General features: G+C 29.7%; 2 protein-coding genes across 2 annotated transcripts in view; both read right to left on the bottom strand.

The window, feature by feature from the left end:
- Positions 1–15,934, bottom strand: part of LOC111368760 (asparagine--tRNA ligase, chloroplastic/mitochondrial-like) — a 33,991-nt gene extending 18,057 nt beyond the window's left edge. Inside the window, exons 1-3 of the mRNA XM_022990188.1 lie at positions 15,506–15,934; positions 15,297–15,365; positions 14,132–14,242 (exon numbers count right to left, since the gene is read on the bottom strand). Coding sequence (XP_022845956.1) covers positions 14,132–14,242; positions 15,297–15,365; positions 15,506–15,883 — 558 coding nt within the window. The 5' untranslated portion in view covers positions 15,884–15,934. The remainder of the gene's footprint in view (positions 1–14,131; positions 14,243–15,296; positions 15,366–15,505) is intronic.
- Positions 15,935–17,320: 1,386 nt separating this feature from the next.
- The window catches only part of LOC111368759 (DEAD-box ATP-dependent RNA helicase 27-like), a 4,266-nt gene continuing 3,764 nt past the window's right edge, over positions 17,321–17,822 (bottom strand). Inside the window, exon 8 of the mRNA XM_022990186.1 lies at positions 17,321–17,625. Coding sequence (XP_022845954.1) covers positions 17,590–17,625 — 36 coding nt within the window. The 3' untranslated portion in view covers positions 17,321–17,589. The remainder of the gene's footprint in view (positions 17,626–17,822) is intronic.

Raw genomic sequence — 17,822 nt, 5'->3', positions numbered from 1 at the left:
GGCGTCTACATGGACCCGCCTCCAAATTGCAAGCTCGTAGTGCCGGTCCTTTTAAAATTTTAAAGCAAATTGGTCCAAATGCATATATTGTCGACATTCCATCCCACATTGGTTACCATCATACTTTCAATGTTGAAGACCTTGTAGCTTATAAAGGCCATTTCATTCCCTCAGATGATCCCCTGTTACCTCCTTTTGTGGACCTTGATCCTAATTCTTTGGCCCCCACTAACCCACTACCACCTCTCACAGCACACACAGATAAAATTGATGCTATTTTAGATGAAGAAACTGTGTTCACTAATGATGGAGAGGTTCAGCGCTTCCTTGTTCGTTGGGTTGGTCGACCAGATTCTGATTGTGCATGGATCTCCAGGGAGACACTACAGCATTTGGATCCAGATTTGCTAGAGCTTTATCGGAGTCAGCAGGATCTTCCTTGGCCTAGATCGCCTCCCGTTCACCCGAGGGGAGTTGGTGAGGACACCAGGTTCAGACCGCCACTGACGCATTTCTACAGACGCAGGAAGAAGCTTGCCCAGCCACTCAGCTTATGGTTGGGAGATTGACAGATGCCATGGTGATATAGCCACTCGACAGGGTCGAGTTTTCTCTCCCACCCCGGGAGAATTGATGAGGACATCCAATTTTAATTAATTTTAGCAATTTTAATTATTTTAGTTGGAACTTAGGTTATTTTAATTTTATGGACTTTTGTATTGGGCTTGGCCCTAGGTTTGCATTATTTTTCCAGTATTTAAACCTATCTTACATTGTTATTTGAGTTAATGAATTTGATGAAATAAAAGAGTTGGCTTCAGCCGTTTCTCCTCTCTCCCCGCCTCTGCCTTCTTCTTCCCCTCTCTTCTCTCTTCTCTTCTTATTATGTTTACTTGATTATTCTACATCACTATAGTATTATCATTAAGTCTTTTATAATTAATAACCATTCTGCTTTTTCCTCTAACATTTCTGAATGTTTTCTAACTATAAAGGCTGCTGATCTATGAGAACTATCTGATTTTCTAATTACTCCTAATTCTAAGAGTTCTTTTATATGTATTTTAAAGTCTTCTAAGTCTAAATTTGTTGCTTCTATATTCTTAGTTTTAATTATGTATTCTGGATTCTTAATTTTTAATTCATATAAGATTTTATCTTTTTCCCAGTATTTTAAAACATTTTCTCCTATTATTTCCATCTTTTCTAATCTAGAAATTAAGTTTTCTATTTCTTGTTCTGTTATTAACATATCATAAATTTTTTCATTATCAATTAACTTTATAGTTTCAAAATCTAAATTATCTTCTTCTGAAGTTTCAGAATTTATTTCTTCTAAGTTATCTTCTTCTATCAATTGACATTCTCTTTCTTTTTCACACTTACAAGTGTTGCTACTAATTCCACCACGCTTCTCTATGCACTCTGATGGAAAATAGGTAATCTGTGTTGATGTAAATAATGTATGTTTTTGTAAATGTAAAAAATCTTTAGTAATTGTAACACTTCCATTGTCTTTTAATAAAAAACTTAATCCTATAATAAAATCTGTATCTTTGATATTTAAAGGTCTAACCCAAACTGATTCTTTTGGTAAAGTATATTCTATACTTCTACCACAGTTTGTCTCAAAACTAATCTTACTATTTGATTGTAATAATTCTGTATAAGTATAAAGTTCTCCATCCATTTGTTGTGCTTCTATTGGTTTATCTGAGTGTGTTATATATTGTTTTGGGATTAATTTCTTATTAATTATACAATTACTACATCCTGAGTTTATTAAACCTAAGCATTTTATTTCATATTGTCCTATTCTTATGTAACATTTTACCTTAATACTTTTAAGTTTTTCTGGGTTACATATTACTTGAATATATTCTTTCTCTTTATATTCTGTACTTTGACTTTGTTCTTCTATTTCTATTGTTTTTCCTTTATTATTATATTCTAACATTTCTATTTTATTTATTATGAATTTCTGCATTTCTTCTAAACTTTCTATTCTTTTTCTGAGAATTTTTATTTCTGATATTTCAATTTTTTCTTTTAAAATTTCTAAATTGACTTCTTCTTTTTCAATAAGATTCTTTTCTTCTAAGCATTTTATACAAGCTTCTTTATAACATTCTAAACATTTAGCTCTAAGTTTTCTTACTGGATACCAATTACATAAATAACAAACTATATTATCTGCTCCTTTGTATTTTTGCTAATTATGTATACATTCCATAATTACATTATTCATTAAATTTAGTTCTTCTTTTGATTCTTCTTGTAATCTTATATTAGAGAATTCATCTATTATCTCATAATCAGATTCTTTATTTTTTTTCTAAATTTTTGTCTTCTATTGATATAATACTATAAATAGATTCTTTATCTAAGATATATTCATCTAATTGTATTAAGTCTTCATTAGTACATTCTATTAATGTACTCTTCTTATCATAATTATTTATTCTTTTTGGACAAGTTTTAGATAAATGTTCATTACTATTACAAACATAACAACTAAGTCTATTTTTATAAGTTCTTTCTGATTTAAATTTCCTAACATGTCTTTTTTATCTAAATATGGTTTTCTTTTATTAGATTTTTTAAGAAAGTACCTTTTCTTAAAAGGTCTTTTATTCTTTATTTCTTTACTGTATTTATTTTTTCTTGAACTAGAAGCTCCATATGTTTGTGGAGTAAAAATATCTTTACAAAATTTATAGTCTGTCTTTTTAAGTTGTTTTTGATTTTGTAACTCTACGCATTTATCTTCTAAACATCTTATTACATGTTGTATTCTTTGTCCTATACTCCATTGTTTTTCTGGTTCTTCTTTTACTGCTGGTAAGTTATTCCATTTTTCTGTGATTTCTAATCCTAATGGTCCTGATAATTTATGAAATAATTTTTTACCAATTTCTTGATTAAATGTATTTCCTGATATTGAAGTTAAATAATGATATTCATTTAAAAAGTTCTTAACATATCTTCCTTTAGTCCATTTATAAACGCTAAATTGTTCTAAGTCTCTCATAGCTTTTTCTTTGTATACTCATATGTCCTGAATTTGGGTCTGCTCCTATTATTAATATCTGTATTTTATTAACAAAATTATATGGATTACTACCCATGTTAATTAATTGTTCAAATTCTTCTTTTTTTTCTAGTTTAAATGCTTCCCACATAGCTTTTACACTTTCTCCTAAAAATGTTTCTAAATATCTATACATATCTAAAGCTTCCATTTCTTGAAAATTTCTAATATAATGTCCTATTATAGTATTCTTCCATACATCTATTACATTATTCCATGTTTGTGGATCATGTGCTGTAATATTTAAAATTTGTGCTTTATGGTCTGATTGGAATTCTATTTTTTTCTAAGGGTCTTTCACTTTCTCTTGCTATATATTTTCCTTCTGTATTATTATATAAAAGATAAGCTCCTCTTGGGGGAAATCCTCCACCATAAATCATTGCTTCGTGTTTAATTGTTCTATCAAAAGGAGTGTCACTAAAGGTTCTATATGTATTGGAGTCTTCCATAAGTTCTTTTATATAACTAAGATCAGAATTATCTGAATTATTATCTTCTTTAATAATTCCTATTCTTATATTTTGTTCTTGATCATAATATAAATATTCAGATTCTGTAATTGTCTTATTAAGATACATTTGATCTTCTAATTCTAGTAATTCTTTATTATCTAAATTCATTCCTAATTCTTTTGGATAAATTATTCTATCAAATTCTTCATCTATTAATTCTAGATGGACTTGATTTTGAAATGGTTCATTTTGTTCTTCTTCAGAATTAGTTTCCTCTTCAAAATCATTCTGTCTTTGTACCTGATTATAGTCTAAAAATCTTAAACTAGTTCTTCCATGGATATTTTTATAAGTTAGTGCTTCCTGTGGTGCTATGATTATTTCTTGGTTTTCTAAAAACTTATCCATATCCCATTCTAGTCCTGCCAATTGTTCTGATGAATATTCTTTAGGTTTAACCATGTTAATTCCTTTGCTACTCATTAGATTCACTACTTTATCTATATAAATTTCATATTTTGTCTGAGAATTATTTGAACATCTTCCTAAAAATCCTATACTTATTAATAAATTATCTCCACTTTCAACCTCTTCATATCCTTTTGTTTGAATTCCTATTTTAATTTTATCTGAAAAATCTTTAATGGTTAATAAAAAATCTGAATTACAATAAATTATTCCATTATTATTATTCATATCAACTTCTGTACTAGCAATCATACTTTTATCTATATTATTAATTCTTTCATCATATATAGTAACTAAAACCTTACATCCTAAATTTTTTCTCATTAGTCCTTTTATTCCTATTACTATTAATCCTAAATGCATAAATCTAAAATTTCTTTTTTAATTCTCTCTTAGAGTCTTCTGATATTAAATTCAATTTTCTTACCTGATTTCCTATACATTGAACAGATACTTCTCTACTATGTCTAAAAAATTGTGTTTTTGTTTCAAAAATTCCTCTATTATATAATATTTCTGGGTTAAGAATTCTTAATCCATTAGTTTGAAATCTTAGATAATCTTGTTGAGGATCTATGATTTCTTCTATATTTTGATTATATTGTACTGGTCTATTTAAAACTCTTTCTATTATATTCCTGCTTATGCCTGAAGTACTATGTCTAGATGTAGATGCTTCTTCATTTATTGTTCTAGAGCTTCCTAGAAATGGATTTGTATTCATCTTGGAAATTTGTATTCTTTAGGTAATTTCCTAGTTACCTTTTCTTTTCCTATTTCTTTAAAACTTAGTTTTTCTAAAGTATTTGTTAGTGATTTTAAGTCTTTTTCTACACTTGATGTAGTTCCTATTTCTATCTCTTTAGTTTTATTAGAATCTAAAATTCTTTTTATTTCTGTTAAATCTAACTTAGATGGTATTTTTTCTAATTTAACAAGTTTTTCTAGAATACTTGAATTTTGATTTTTAATATAATCTAAAGATTCTTTTATATTTTTAATCTCTTGATCTCTAGATATAATGTTTTCTTTTATAATTTCTAAATAACTATTTTGCTTTTTATTTTCTAATTCTAAATTTTTTGATAAATTTATGATTAGATCTAGTATACAATTCTGACTTGGATCTTCTGAAAATAAACTATGTAATTTATGCTTATTGTCTAAATTACACTTAATTATATTATTATCAACTGTTTGTACTTTTTTACTAGTATTTCTTAAATCTAAGTCTAAATATTCAAGCTTTCTATTTATATCCAGAGTTCTAAATCGTAAGAGATTCTTCCTATTATAAAAATGTCTGTATTCTTCAACTAGAATTCTTTTTATAATATTTTCTCTTATGTCAACAGGTAAATCTTTAATAATTCTTAAGATTTCTAAAATTTCAGTTAACTCTTTGTAATATGTTCCTACAATATTATCTTCTTCAAAGTAACCACAAATATCTATACTATACTTTACTTGGTAAGTTAATTTATTATCTCTTATACCTGTAAGTTCTAATATCATAAACTATTATTATTATTATTCTTTTTTTTTTTTATGTATCCCAATCACTACTTCCTTTTTTGCTCTGATACCAAGGGGGGTAGGCTGTTTTAATAGGCTGTTTTGTGTGAACTTTTAACTTTTAATAACTTTAATCCTATTCAGTACTTTCCTTAGTTTTCTATAAATTTTTCTTAAGAATCATATATAAATCCCCCTTTTTTTTTTTTTCACCACCTATGACATATAAACTTGAACCTGATTCCTTTTTATAAGGTTACCCGTGCCACTCCCTTATAAAATTCTTAGATTAATTTTTTCCCTTTCCCCAACATCTATAGAAAACATCAAAAAGGCTCACTCCGGCCAAAAGTTTTCATTCATCTGGGTCACTCAGGATTAACCTAAAAATAGTATGGCTTCTAGAAATCAAATTATGTTTTTATTATATGCATAGGATGAAATGAGAAATATAACAAATATTTACTTAATATAAACATAAATAAAACATGATAAAAATTTAAAACATAAATCAGGGATTTATAAATTCATCTTTAAAAGATTTACAACTAAGAATTTCCCATTCGGGAAGTCCCTAAAATTCTAAAATAAACTTTAAAAGAGTAAGAATACCTTAAATATTCACAAGATTGTTTCGGCTATGCAATGTTTTTTTTTTTTTTTTTTTTATTTTNNAATTGTTTTGTCTATAATATTTTTTTTTTTTTTTTTTTTTTTTTTTTTTGGATTGAGAATTTTTCTGGAGGGAAGGTTTCAAGGGTTTTTAGATAGCAGAGAGTACACAGGTTGTAAACTTCTGCCTAAACCAAATGAAACTCATTCCTTAAATAGAAAAATTCTTGGGAGCAAAAAGTCTAAAATATCCCTGAGAAAGGCACTCGTTTTATTGAGAAACTTCTGGCCATTTCAAAGTCTAACAAGTGTCTAAAATTTCTCTGTCTTTTTGCTCAAAATTCTAAAAATCTACAGTTGGGAATCTTTCTTTTGCAAGATTTCCACCAACTTTACAAAAAAGTCTATCAAATGTCTAAAAATTCAAATGGGAATCTTTTCTTTTTTAAAAAATCCCGACACCTTTTCTAATAATGAAAACTTTAGTCTAAAAATCTACAGTATAATGATAAAAAGTTTTCTACTTTTTCTTCCTTTCTTCTGTCAAAATTGTCTTGTTCTGCATTATTGAGAATCTTTATCTTGTATCAAGATTGTGGCGTGCCACTGATGAAAATGACATTCCACTGTCTGAATTATTGTATCCTTTATCCTGTGAATCTTCTTCTTCATCTGAAAGTCTGAAATTACAGGCTTCATCTTTTTCTTTTTGATCTGGGCATTCTGAAATTTCTCTCTTCTCCATGATTCTTTTTTAAGATTGTCTCAAATGCTTGATTAACTGCTTCTCTGATTTGTTCTCTCAATCCTTCATCATTTTTCTTCTTCTTAATCTTTTTCTTTTTTCTAGAAGAAGTTCCTTCGTCTTTTTTAGATTGCTTCTGAAATTTTTCAATTTTTTCAAAAATCTTTTCTAAGGAGACAGTATCTGAATTAGGGTCTTGTGATTCTTGAAAAAATAGACATTTTTGGCTATCTTGGGCTACCATTTTTTCTTTTTCCTTACTAGACTGAAATTCTTGGGTTTGTGAAAGTTCTGGATTATTTGAAAAATGTTCTGAAGAGAAATGGTCTGGTGGACTGTATTTGACTAGATAATCAAATTTTTCATTGGGCTGTCCAAGAAAATCCCAAATTTCTTTACCCTTTTCTGTAGCAGATTTATCAGTCTGCTGAGTCTACTGAGTCTGATCGTCTAATTTAGTAGAGGAATCAACAGTCCCTTAAATCTGTTGGGCTTTTAGTAAGTCCACAACCTTCAACGGATTTGATAAGTCTTTACCAGCTATTGTTAGGGCTGGACTAGCTATGGACTTCTTGGGTTCCATAGTACTTGTTGGATAATGGACTTTTAAATCCAAAATCTCTTTTTCTAGTTGGGCCACTTTCTTTTGAAGTTGGGCTCTTTCTAGTGAAAAGTTCTGATTGGCTTCATTAATAATTTTGTAATTTCTCTGCATGCACTCACAGTGTTGGCAGAAAATATTCTGGTCTTTGCTTGGAAAGAAATCTAATGGAGGGTTTGAGTAATTCTTTAAAGAAGGAGATAAATAAAAATTTATTCCTATCTGTTGTCTTGCTACATCTAGTGTTTCTTGAAAATTTGTAAAACCTTTGTAAAGAGGATTTGGAAAATTTTTTATACAATCTAAAATTTCTAACCAAGAATGAAAAATTCTTGGAGTTCTTCTTTTAATAACAACATAGAATTTAAATCTTTGTTTGTTCTGACTAAAATGTTCTGACAATGCATTCATGCATGCAAGAAAGTATTTTTGGTCTTTTGGATTCTTATTATAAGAAATCCATAAATTGTCTAAAATACATTTCTCTTATTTAGATAAAGAAATATTACTATTGGGAAAAACTATAAGTTCTTGGTTTCCGAACCTTAGTCTGTCTTGTAACATTAGTCTGTTCTGATTAAATGGAGTCTGTGGTAAAAGTCTTGATGCAAATGAATTCCCAGGTGGAATTCCTAGTCTTATAGGCCTTGGCCTTGTCATCTGTATAAAGAAATTGTGTTAAACAAGTTTAATAATTTCTATCTATTATTATTCTACTTAATATATCTGCAACTTTATTATCACTACCTTTAATGTGTTCAAATTCTATATTAATTCCTGTATTTGTAATTCTATCTATGAAATTTAACCATCATCTTCTACTACTTCTTTTTGAATCTATTTTCATTTTATTAACAAAAGAGACTATGGCTACACAATCTGTTCTTATTGTTATTTCTTTCTTGGATATAATAAATAGTTCAAAACTATCTATTGCATAATTTATGGCTAATAATTCTGCATCTATACTACTTAAGTTTCCTTTTTCTTTATAATTTTCACTATTATACCTACAAATTCTTTCTGTACTTTTATCAGTATATTTATTGAGTTTGCATATTAATATAGCTCCCCATCCTGTCATGCTTCCATCTGTTTCTATGATTAAATATTCTGAATCTAAAGACATAGCTAATTCTGGTAAAGTTTTTATTTTTTCTTTTATTTGTTGGACTAATTTTATGTCTTCTTGATTAAAAAATCTTTGTACTCTAGGAGATGTCTTTGCATATAAAAGTCCTGCTATTTTTCGTAGATCTTTTATAAATGGTCTAGCATAGTTTACTAATGCTAAAAATTTTTGAATTTGTTTCAAGTCTTCTAGTTTATCTGAAAATTCTAAAGCTTTTTTAGCAATATGGGGTTGTGACTTAATTTTACCTTCTCCTATATTAACTCCTAGAAAATCTATAAATTCTTTAAATAAAATCATTTTCTTTTTACTAATTATTAAAGCATGTTTTATAAATTCTGAAAATACTATTTGTAAATGTCCTCTATGTTCTTGTTTATTTTTACTGAATACTAGAATATCATCTATATATACTATTACAAACTTACTATGTCTATTAAAAATACTTTCCATTTTTCTTTGGAAAATACTTGGTGCATTCTTAATTCCAAATGGCATTACAAGCCATTCAAAGTGTCCTTCTGGGCAGGTAAAGGCTGTCCACTTAATACTTTCTGGATGTATTTTTACTTGCCAAAATTCTGACTTTAAATCAAATTTACTAAAAATTTTGCAGTCTTGTATTTTATTTATTAAAACTGTCTTATCTGGTATGTTATAAGCATCATCTATAGTATTATCATTAAGTCTTTTATAATTAATAACCATTCTACTTTTTCCTCTAACAATTTCTGAGTGTTTTCTAACTATAAAGGCTGCTGATCTATGAGGACTATCTGATTTTCTAATTACTCCTAATTCTAAGAGTTCTTTTATATGTATTTTAAAGTCTTCTAAGTCTAAATTTGTTGCTTCTATATTCTTAGTTTTAATTATGTATTCTGGATTCTTAATTTTTAATTCACATAGGATTTTATCTTTTTCCCAGTATATATATATATATATATATTGAGTTAATTATTTGATTACCATAATTAAGTGCGTCTATTTATTTATCATTATATATGATTATGATTGACTGACTTAAATTATAGTATTACTACATTATGTACGTTCATATATGTATAATTATATATAATTATGGTTGATTGGTTTCCAATATAATATTACTACAATTATGTATGCTTATGCATGCATAATTGTGTATATTTATGGTTGATTGATTTCCAATGTTTTGAAAATCGACCCAGAAAAGGTCAAGGGTCAAAAGTTCAACCGAGGTCGAACCGAATGCAATAAATACATACAAAAATAATAAAATACTATGAAAACAATTTTTTTTTAATTTTCATATTAATAATTTGTTAATTAGATTCATTATTCTATAATTTGTTAACATTTTTGTTATACCGCATCCAACATTGAAAGTTTATAAAACCATTGGAGAGAAGTGCTTCTATAAAATGCACTATCTCACGTTGGAAGTTTATAAAACCATTTGGGCGAAGTACATCTATAAAAAGGAGGATATTATCCAATATTCCTTTATGAGCATTTGAATTGTTGTTTATGAGGCCCATTTATGAAGTTGAAATTTTTTACACTAAAAAATAAAATAAATTTGGTAAAACCACAAAATCGTGATAGGTTCACCGGTTTACGGTTAAACCAGCCAGTTCAGTGGATTTTTAAACGGTTTAGTCATAAACGGTTAACCGGGCATGATTGACCCGATTTTGGGCCCAGTTCCTGATTTTACCTATTGAACCGACCGGGCAAGGCCGATTTTGATAACATTGTTGATTTCAAATATAATATTACCATAACTACGTACGTCTTTATGTATAATATATATAACTATAATTTATTGATTATAAATTATACGATCGATATAATTACGTGTCTATATATGTCTAATTACGATCGATTGATTTAAATTATATAATTTGTATAATCATTACCTTGTTTAGTGCACATTTATAGGGACATAATTATGACACATTCTTATTGTTACTCTAAATGCACCAATAAATACCACAGCTAAATCACACCAACAAACACACAAATTATCACTTTGTTGAAGAAGTTAAAGCTTTGTTTGATTCCTATTTTCTCAAAAATACATTTTTCTCTCTTCTTTTCAGACCCTCATTCTTTATTAAAATAATATTATATGTAAATAAAAAAAAATTTCTTATATTTTAAAAAAATTTCCTTATTTTTCAATCACATATATCCCATCAATCACTATTCTAAAATACATTTTTCATAAAAATGGAACTCAAACACCCTCTAAATTTCTCTCTACGTACTTACTATGATTTTCTTTAAAATATCAATGTAATTGCTGTCATGTGTTGTATGTTAAATCACTTTCATACTTTAAAATACGGATTTCAATTTATGAATATGATATGGGTTTTATATGTTTAAGTTCAATGTACTGGAGTTTAGTAGCGCTACGCATGGGAATTATAGCAACGAAGTACGGCTCTTAATGCTTGTGTCTCTCTATGTACGTTATGATTATGTACAACGATTATGGCCACCTAAGTTCGATTTCTAATCCCCATGTTTTTTTATGTAGATTAAGGATTCCTAAATTTTAAATATAAATTACAATTTATTTGGCTTACTTAATGGGATTTTATCTCATTATTTATAATTTCCCCCTTTTCAGGTAATTGAGGTAATTGAGATTCGAGGAATTAGAGTTTGGAACTGGCCACTGCTGGTAAAATAAAGAGAAGATAATTTAGGATTTTTTTAACAATAAATTTTATGATTAAAAAAGTGTTTATTTTTAATTATTATAACTTCGGGATAATTATCTTTTATGAAAAATCAATTTTTACGATACGTATTTAACGATTCAAAGGGTATGTTCTAGGTTGTTACACAATATGCAAGAATAAGCCTCCATCCAACTTTTTCCTTCATCTCAGAGAATATGTATGAGAGTGACAAGACACATCTGTAAAAATCAATTTTTGAGTAATTCCACATCATTGTTTTGTAGCAAAAATATAAATCTTAGATCTACCTAAAGTTCCATTGAACTCTAGCCATAATATCACATCCTTAAACACGTGAGGCCAAACATACATTGATTAAGCCAATTGTGACTAGCTCACCCATTTTATTTCTGGATCAACATGGACAAGTTTCTACTACAGAAGCACAATATTTTCTAAATAACTCCTTAATTTCCAACCAACAAAGAGGATTACTCCAAAGCTGTAGAAAATAAATGTTATGCAACAATAGAAACTGCCTATAGTTAATGGCTTATCATCAATCATAGCAAAAGCCCCTCACATGTAACAGAACTCTCTCGGACAGTTTTCCTGAGTTCATGGTGATTATGCATATCCTAACGAGGCTCCATAAATCTCAATGAAATACTCGGTACGACAAGCAATTGTATAGAATGTCAGAAGCCTTCATCACTATCAAGTGGGATCAAACAGCAGAATATTGTGGAAAGCCAAAAGTCACATGGGTTTAGTGTTTGTTAGAGCTGCTACATGTCCTCGTGCATTTTCCATCATCTACCAACCAGAGGATAGCAATGTCCCATAGCCCTAAAGACATTTCTTACGGGTCCCCAAAAGTATAGACTACACTCCATAGAAAACAGAGAGGAGTGCCTTGTATCTCAATTGAATTCTTGTTATGTCTTTCCCCAATATGAGCATAACCAGCCAGAATTCTGTGATGTCCACCACTATTTTTCCATAATACAAGTGCAAGTGTATGACGAAACTCTTTATGGGAACAGGGACATTACAAATAGCACCTGCTACTCCTATTATCACAAAATTAAATTATCTTACATTGCTTTCTATGGCACATCTACGGACAACTTTGAGATCTTCAGCAGAATTATATGCCATGTCTGATACTCCATATAATGCTTAAAACCAAAAAGAAACAATACTAATATTACCAATAATATTCATAATTGAAAAGAAACTATTTGTAACACCCGGAATTTTAATTATAATTTCATATGGGCTAAATTTAATAATGGTCATCTGGCAAATGAAAGGTCCATGTCTAACCTTGTCGTCACACTAAAGTTCAAAAGTTGAAATGATAAACTCGACCCACTTATTTGCATAAATGCTTTATTTGCTTACGTATACTTTTAAAAATTTATCATAAGTTATTTGGATCGAATATTTAAGTATTTTAGAAGTTAATAAAAACATATTGATATTATACTCATTTTGTAGCTCGTGTTAAATAGCATATTTTGGGTTCAATAATAAATATTTTTAGACTAGTTATACATTAGATATTTTAATAGAAAGAAAGTATTCTAGATTTTATATTTTCTTAATAAATAAAATATAAATAATAATAAAATAATAAATCAAAACTTTCATTTCCAATTCAATTTGTTTAAGTTACATCAGTAATGGAAAAGAATATTATAATTTAATATCTTAAACGTAAATAGTCCATTAAATTGATATCAATTAATTTAATTAATCTCATAAGTTTTCTAATTTCCTCAAATGCATTTGGAATTCAAAGGTTAAAATTGATATGGCGTTTTGGTGACTTGAGGTTATGTGAGGTGTGCCAAATTATATATATGTAGGTGATCTAATTAGAATGTATTTTCCAGAAATAAAAAACAAGTTCACTCCCTTTAAATTTACACACATACAATCTATTAGAAATAATTTATTTTACTATTCTACAAGCCGTATTTTCAGATTTTATTTTGGTATCATTGAAGTAAGAATACTTTATACAAGTGGTAAATTCTTGTTTTCTTGATATTTTTATAGACTTTGACATAAAATACTCTAAAGCCTTCAGATCGATTTCTATGTTAAATCCTATGAAATGGACCGTTAGGCCGAATATGTTAAAATTCTATGGAATGGACCGTTTAGTCAAATATGTAAATCTTACAGGATATAAGAATTCTTATGAAATTCTTTGAGCTATTAGATGTCGCGCCCAGTTTGCTCTAAATCTAAAAAATGTCAGCATGTCATGTCATTTTATATTTATATCATGTTAATAAAAATATGCACGTATTTATTACTAAGTGTTTTTTAAAATACTCATTCTTATAGTAACTTTTTAGATTAGAACATTGTGTGGACGTGTGGCAGATTAACCAAGTGATGCTTATAGGGTCATCAAGTAAAATTTCTAAAGATGAAAATTTACAAATTTCCTTTATCTTGTTGAATAACATCTTTATATTAAATTTTGTGCACAGTATTTAATAGTTTTTATCGTGTTTAGACATTTGATATTTTATGTTAAATTCAAATTGGTGATTTGAAATCATAGTACTTTAATATTTTATTTGATGTGAAAACTTTTCGCTTAAATTGTTGGTTTATAATTATCAACTTATTGAACAAATTTCAAATTTTGAATAAAAGTAGATTTTGCTTAAATTAGGAAAAGAGGATTTTTGGTAATACTTCAAGTCTATTTTATTTTATTTTTAAAAAAAATTGAAATAGATTTTGGGGCGTTACACTCTGCCCGCCAAGATCAAAATTCAATCAAAGTTAAACAATAGAGAGAAGTTATTTACCGTTATAAGTTTTTCAACTTTCAATTCTATTTTTTGCTTTGATCCTGGACTGCTTACGACAGTACCTTGCATCCATGCTGATGCACCCGTTGAAATCAAGCCACTCTCCACCTACAAATAGATTGACATTATCTGCAATGGGAAAGTGAGAATACGACGATGACGAAGAAGCTAACATAAAAGTATATTAACTGTTAATGCCTCTGTAAAATCTATGCAAATGTCTACCAACTTAACCAAAAAATAGAATTGGACACATAACAATCAGAAAATTCTAGTATCTGCAGTCAAGAATTAGAAACATGGATCCTGCAGGATCATTTAAATCAATATACTACCAGAATAACATCCAAATGCTGCCTTCTTGTTCATGAACTCAAAATCTCATCAAAACGTAATATCTACAAAATAACTAAATCTCACAGGTCTTAGCATGGGCCCCAAGCAATACTGAATATAATGAAAGAATCACTCTTCTTTTTTTCCTTTAATGGGGGAGGGGAAACCAGTTCAGTAATCAACTTGTTGAAAAAATTGTATCTTTTCAACTAAAAAACATATTTATTGCCTTTGCTTAGATTAATAAAAGATATCCCCACTTAAATCTCATCAAAACCATAATAATTCCAGAATAACTAAATCTCACAGGTCTTAGCATGGAATACAATGAAAGACTTGCTCTTCTTCTTCTTCTTCTTCTTCTTCTTCTTCTTCTTCTTCTTCTTCTTCTTCTTTTTAATGCGGGGAAGGAAACCAATTCAGCTAATCAACTTGTTGTCTTTTAAAAAAAAAAAAAAAAAAAAAAAAAAAAAAAGAGGGAAAACCCTTTTAGCCTTTGCTTAAATTAATATACTGATATCCCCAACTCAAAACCTAGTTATACAGATTTTGTAGATAAATTACAGTATTGGAGAACACTTATTATTTTATCAACCACTAAACGTGCACAAACACAAAACTGTGTACAAGTGTAGGTGTGCCTATGATATCAACAAGCAAACATCCTCAGGTATGCGCCATATTTCTTGCTAGATAATACTTGCTGAATTCAACAATTGTCCTTGTTAATTATCACTCTTACTCGAGCTGTGAAGTATGTAAATTTTCGATTGTACATCAGAGACGAGCTCTCAAAAATAATAAATTTCAGGGAGATGTGTATTACCTGATCATAACCTTCGGCATCTGAACTCATCACACATTGCATATTTGAAAGACACGACCCATCGTTGACCTATTCATCACAAACTCCATTCACCAACAAAACAAAATCTAAACCAAATACATGATAAGTTAACTTCAAAAAACCAAATACTAAACCAACCCAATTATCATTCCAAACAGATAATTAAAACCAATAAGAAAGAATGTTACCTCAATAAAAGTAACACTTCTCTGAACTCTAAGTGTTCTAACCCAACCCCTAACCACCACAGTCTCCCCCAATAAATTCAACCCCTCGTCAGGCCCTCCTTTAATATCCACAATCTTAATTTTTTTCCGAAATTCGCCCACTTTTTTCTCCAAGGTCTCGGTTTTGGTTGCCTCTCCGGAAGTGATAGCGGAGGAGATAACAGAGCAGAATGCGCGTCGTGACTGGGGCACAGAAGCGGCGGTGGAGGAGAATGGTGGCAAGGAAATGGAGAGAGGGGTTTTGGGTTTGTGAAAGAGAGAGAGACGGCGAAGGGCGGTGGCGGAGAAGGGTTTGATGAGGCGGAGAGTGGTGGTGGCTGGAGACAGAGCCCCTGCCATATTATGGGAAGGGATTGTTCACTTCAGCTAACGTTTGTGATATGCCAATATTGTGGCCTCTGTCCGTCCCTCTCTTAAAATTGTAATTTTTTGTTAATCTTAGGAAGAAATATCATTCATTTTTGGTAACAATAATTGAGAAATTGTTTTAAGGACCATTTTTTTTTTTTAATCTGGGATATTTTGAAATTGAATGATATTACAACTCGACTAACACAAACTTAAAAATACTCGAATTTATACAAATATATGAAACATACGTCAGCAATACAATTCGTATATCTTTTGAAATAAATCATGTTCTCTTATACATTTCGATACTTGAATTGAATGAATATAGGTAATGTAATTAAGAGTTGATTGAATATTATATTTTTTTATTCAATTTTTTTAAATATTTTATTAAAGTACAAAAGTTCTATGATATTAATAATTTATGGTACAATAAGAGTTGAGAGCTACATAAATTTCGATTAGGTGTCCGCTTCCTCAAGGGGAGGGGCGGGGTGACAAATTCACTCAAGAATTGCTGTTTGTACAACCCGAGCTGTACAGCTCAGGCTACAACCCCCTTACAAGTGGGGATTCCGCAAATTTTTTATTGCGCGTGCGCCTCTCGAGCTGTGAGGGGGCTGTAAACGATACTGTGCACCGTGCTGTGTACACAGTACTGCCCAATTCACTCACACTCACTTTCTGTGTACATTTGTACTTTAGATCTCTTGTTTTCAAGTTCAAAAAGATAATGTTTACAGAGTTTGTATTATTCTTTCGAGACTACTCAATTGGCTTAAAAAGTTTAAAAGAATATATTTGATTGACCGATTCAACCTCTTAAAGAATCAAGGAGAAAGCACTCTACAAAATATACTCTTCATTACCCGATTTTGATTTTCTTGATACCATGTGATCTCATTCTTGGAAAGGAAACAAAAATGAAAACTTTTATTACTTATTTGTGACTATTATGTCTCAATTTACGAAAAACGATCTTAGAGTTTTTCAAAACAAATGCTTACAATCTCCCTTTCTCTATTCGTGAACCTCATCGCCTTATATATAATGTCCCCCTCTTCCCTTCTTCCTACCTTGCAGCCTGTCTTCCTTCCCAACATGTCCTCTCGCGCATTAGGAACAACTCAACAAAAGTAGGTGTTAGAGTCTCCCTAGCAGCTGCTCGACGACTCAAGAGACTCTCGAGCTGCTTTGAGCATAAAAGTAGAGAGGAAGCAGAGTCATACAAAAAAGGTAACACGGAGAAGGGGAATGCAATAGAGCGAGGAATCGCGCATGGCCGATGAGAAGATAAAATGAAGAAGGCGATGGCCATTTAATCATTTTCAATGAAGTTAAATCAAAACATTTAACTTGACAGTATTGAATCTGTTGTATCCCAACCCAAATTGAAACAATACAAAAATAAGATAATCGATCAAATAAAGCTCAAAAGCACATTTTTATTGCACCTTCCAAGGTCAAAATTAGTAATAAAATTTTAACTGGCCTAAATTAAGATTCATGTTCTACATTGTAATGTAAATTCAAGTTAGATAACATGTGCCATAATCCAAGATTCTAATCTCACAAATTCAGTTGTCTTCATTTTTCCTACTATTTGTGTCCCTGTGCTGAACTAATTTGCCGCTTCTTTCTTTCCTTCTCTTCAACTTCGATTAATCCTTGTTTCACTCTATGTTTATATTTACTTAAGGGTCACATAGACAGAATGAAGCAGTCACAGCCTGCAAAATACCACTGGTTTCTTAGATGAGACAGTATGATAACAATGTAACAATATAAACTTAATATTCCAGAAAACATTCGAAAAATTAAGGATCTCAATCAGACCATACTAGAAAATTCAGTGAACAGGATTTGAGTGTCCCCCCCCCCCCCCCCTTTTTTTTTTTTTTTGCGGTGTTTTTTTTTTTTCTACCAC

The sequence above is a fragment of the Olea europaea genome, chromosome 19 (genome assembly GCF_002742605.1).
Source record: "Olea europaea var. sylvestris chromosome 19, O_europaea_v1, whole genome shotgun sequence".
In the NCBI taxonomy this organism is placed as follows: Eukaryota; Viridiplantae; Streptophyta; class Magnoliopsida; order Lamiales; family Oleaceae; genus Olea; species Olea europaea.
Note: the sequence above shows the minus strand (reverse complement) of the source record. Positions and strands in the feature narration are given on the sequence as shown.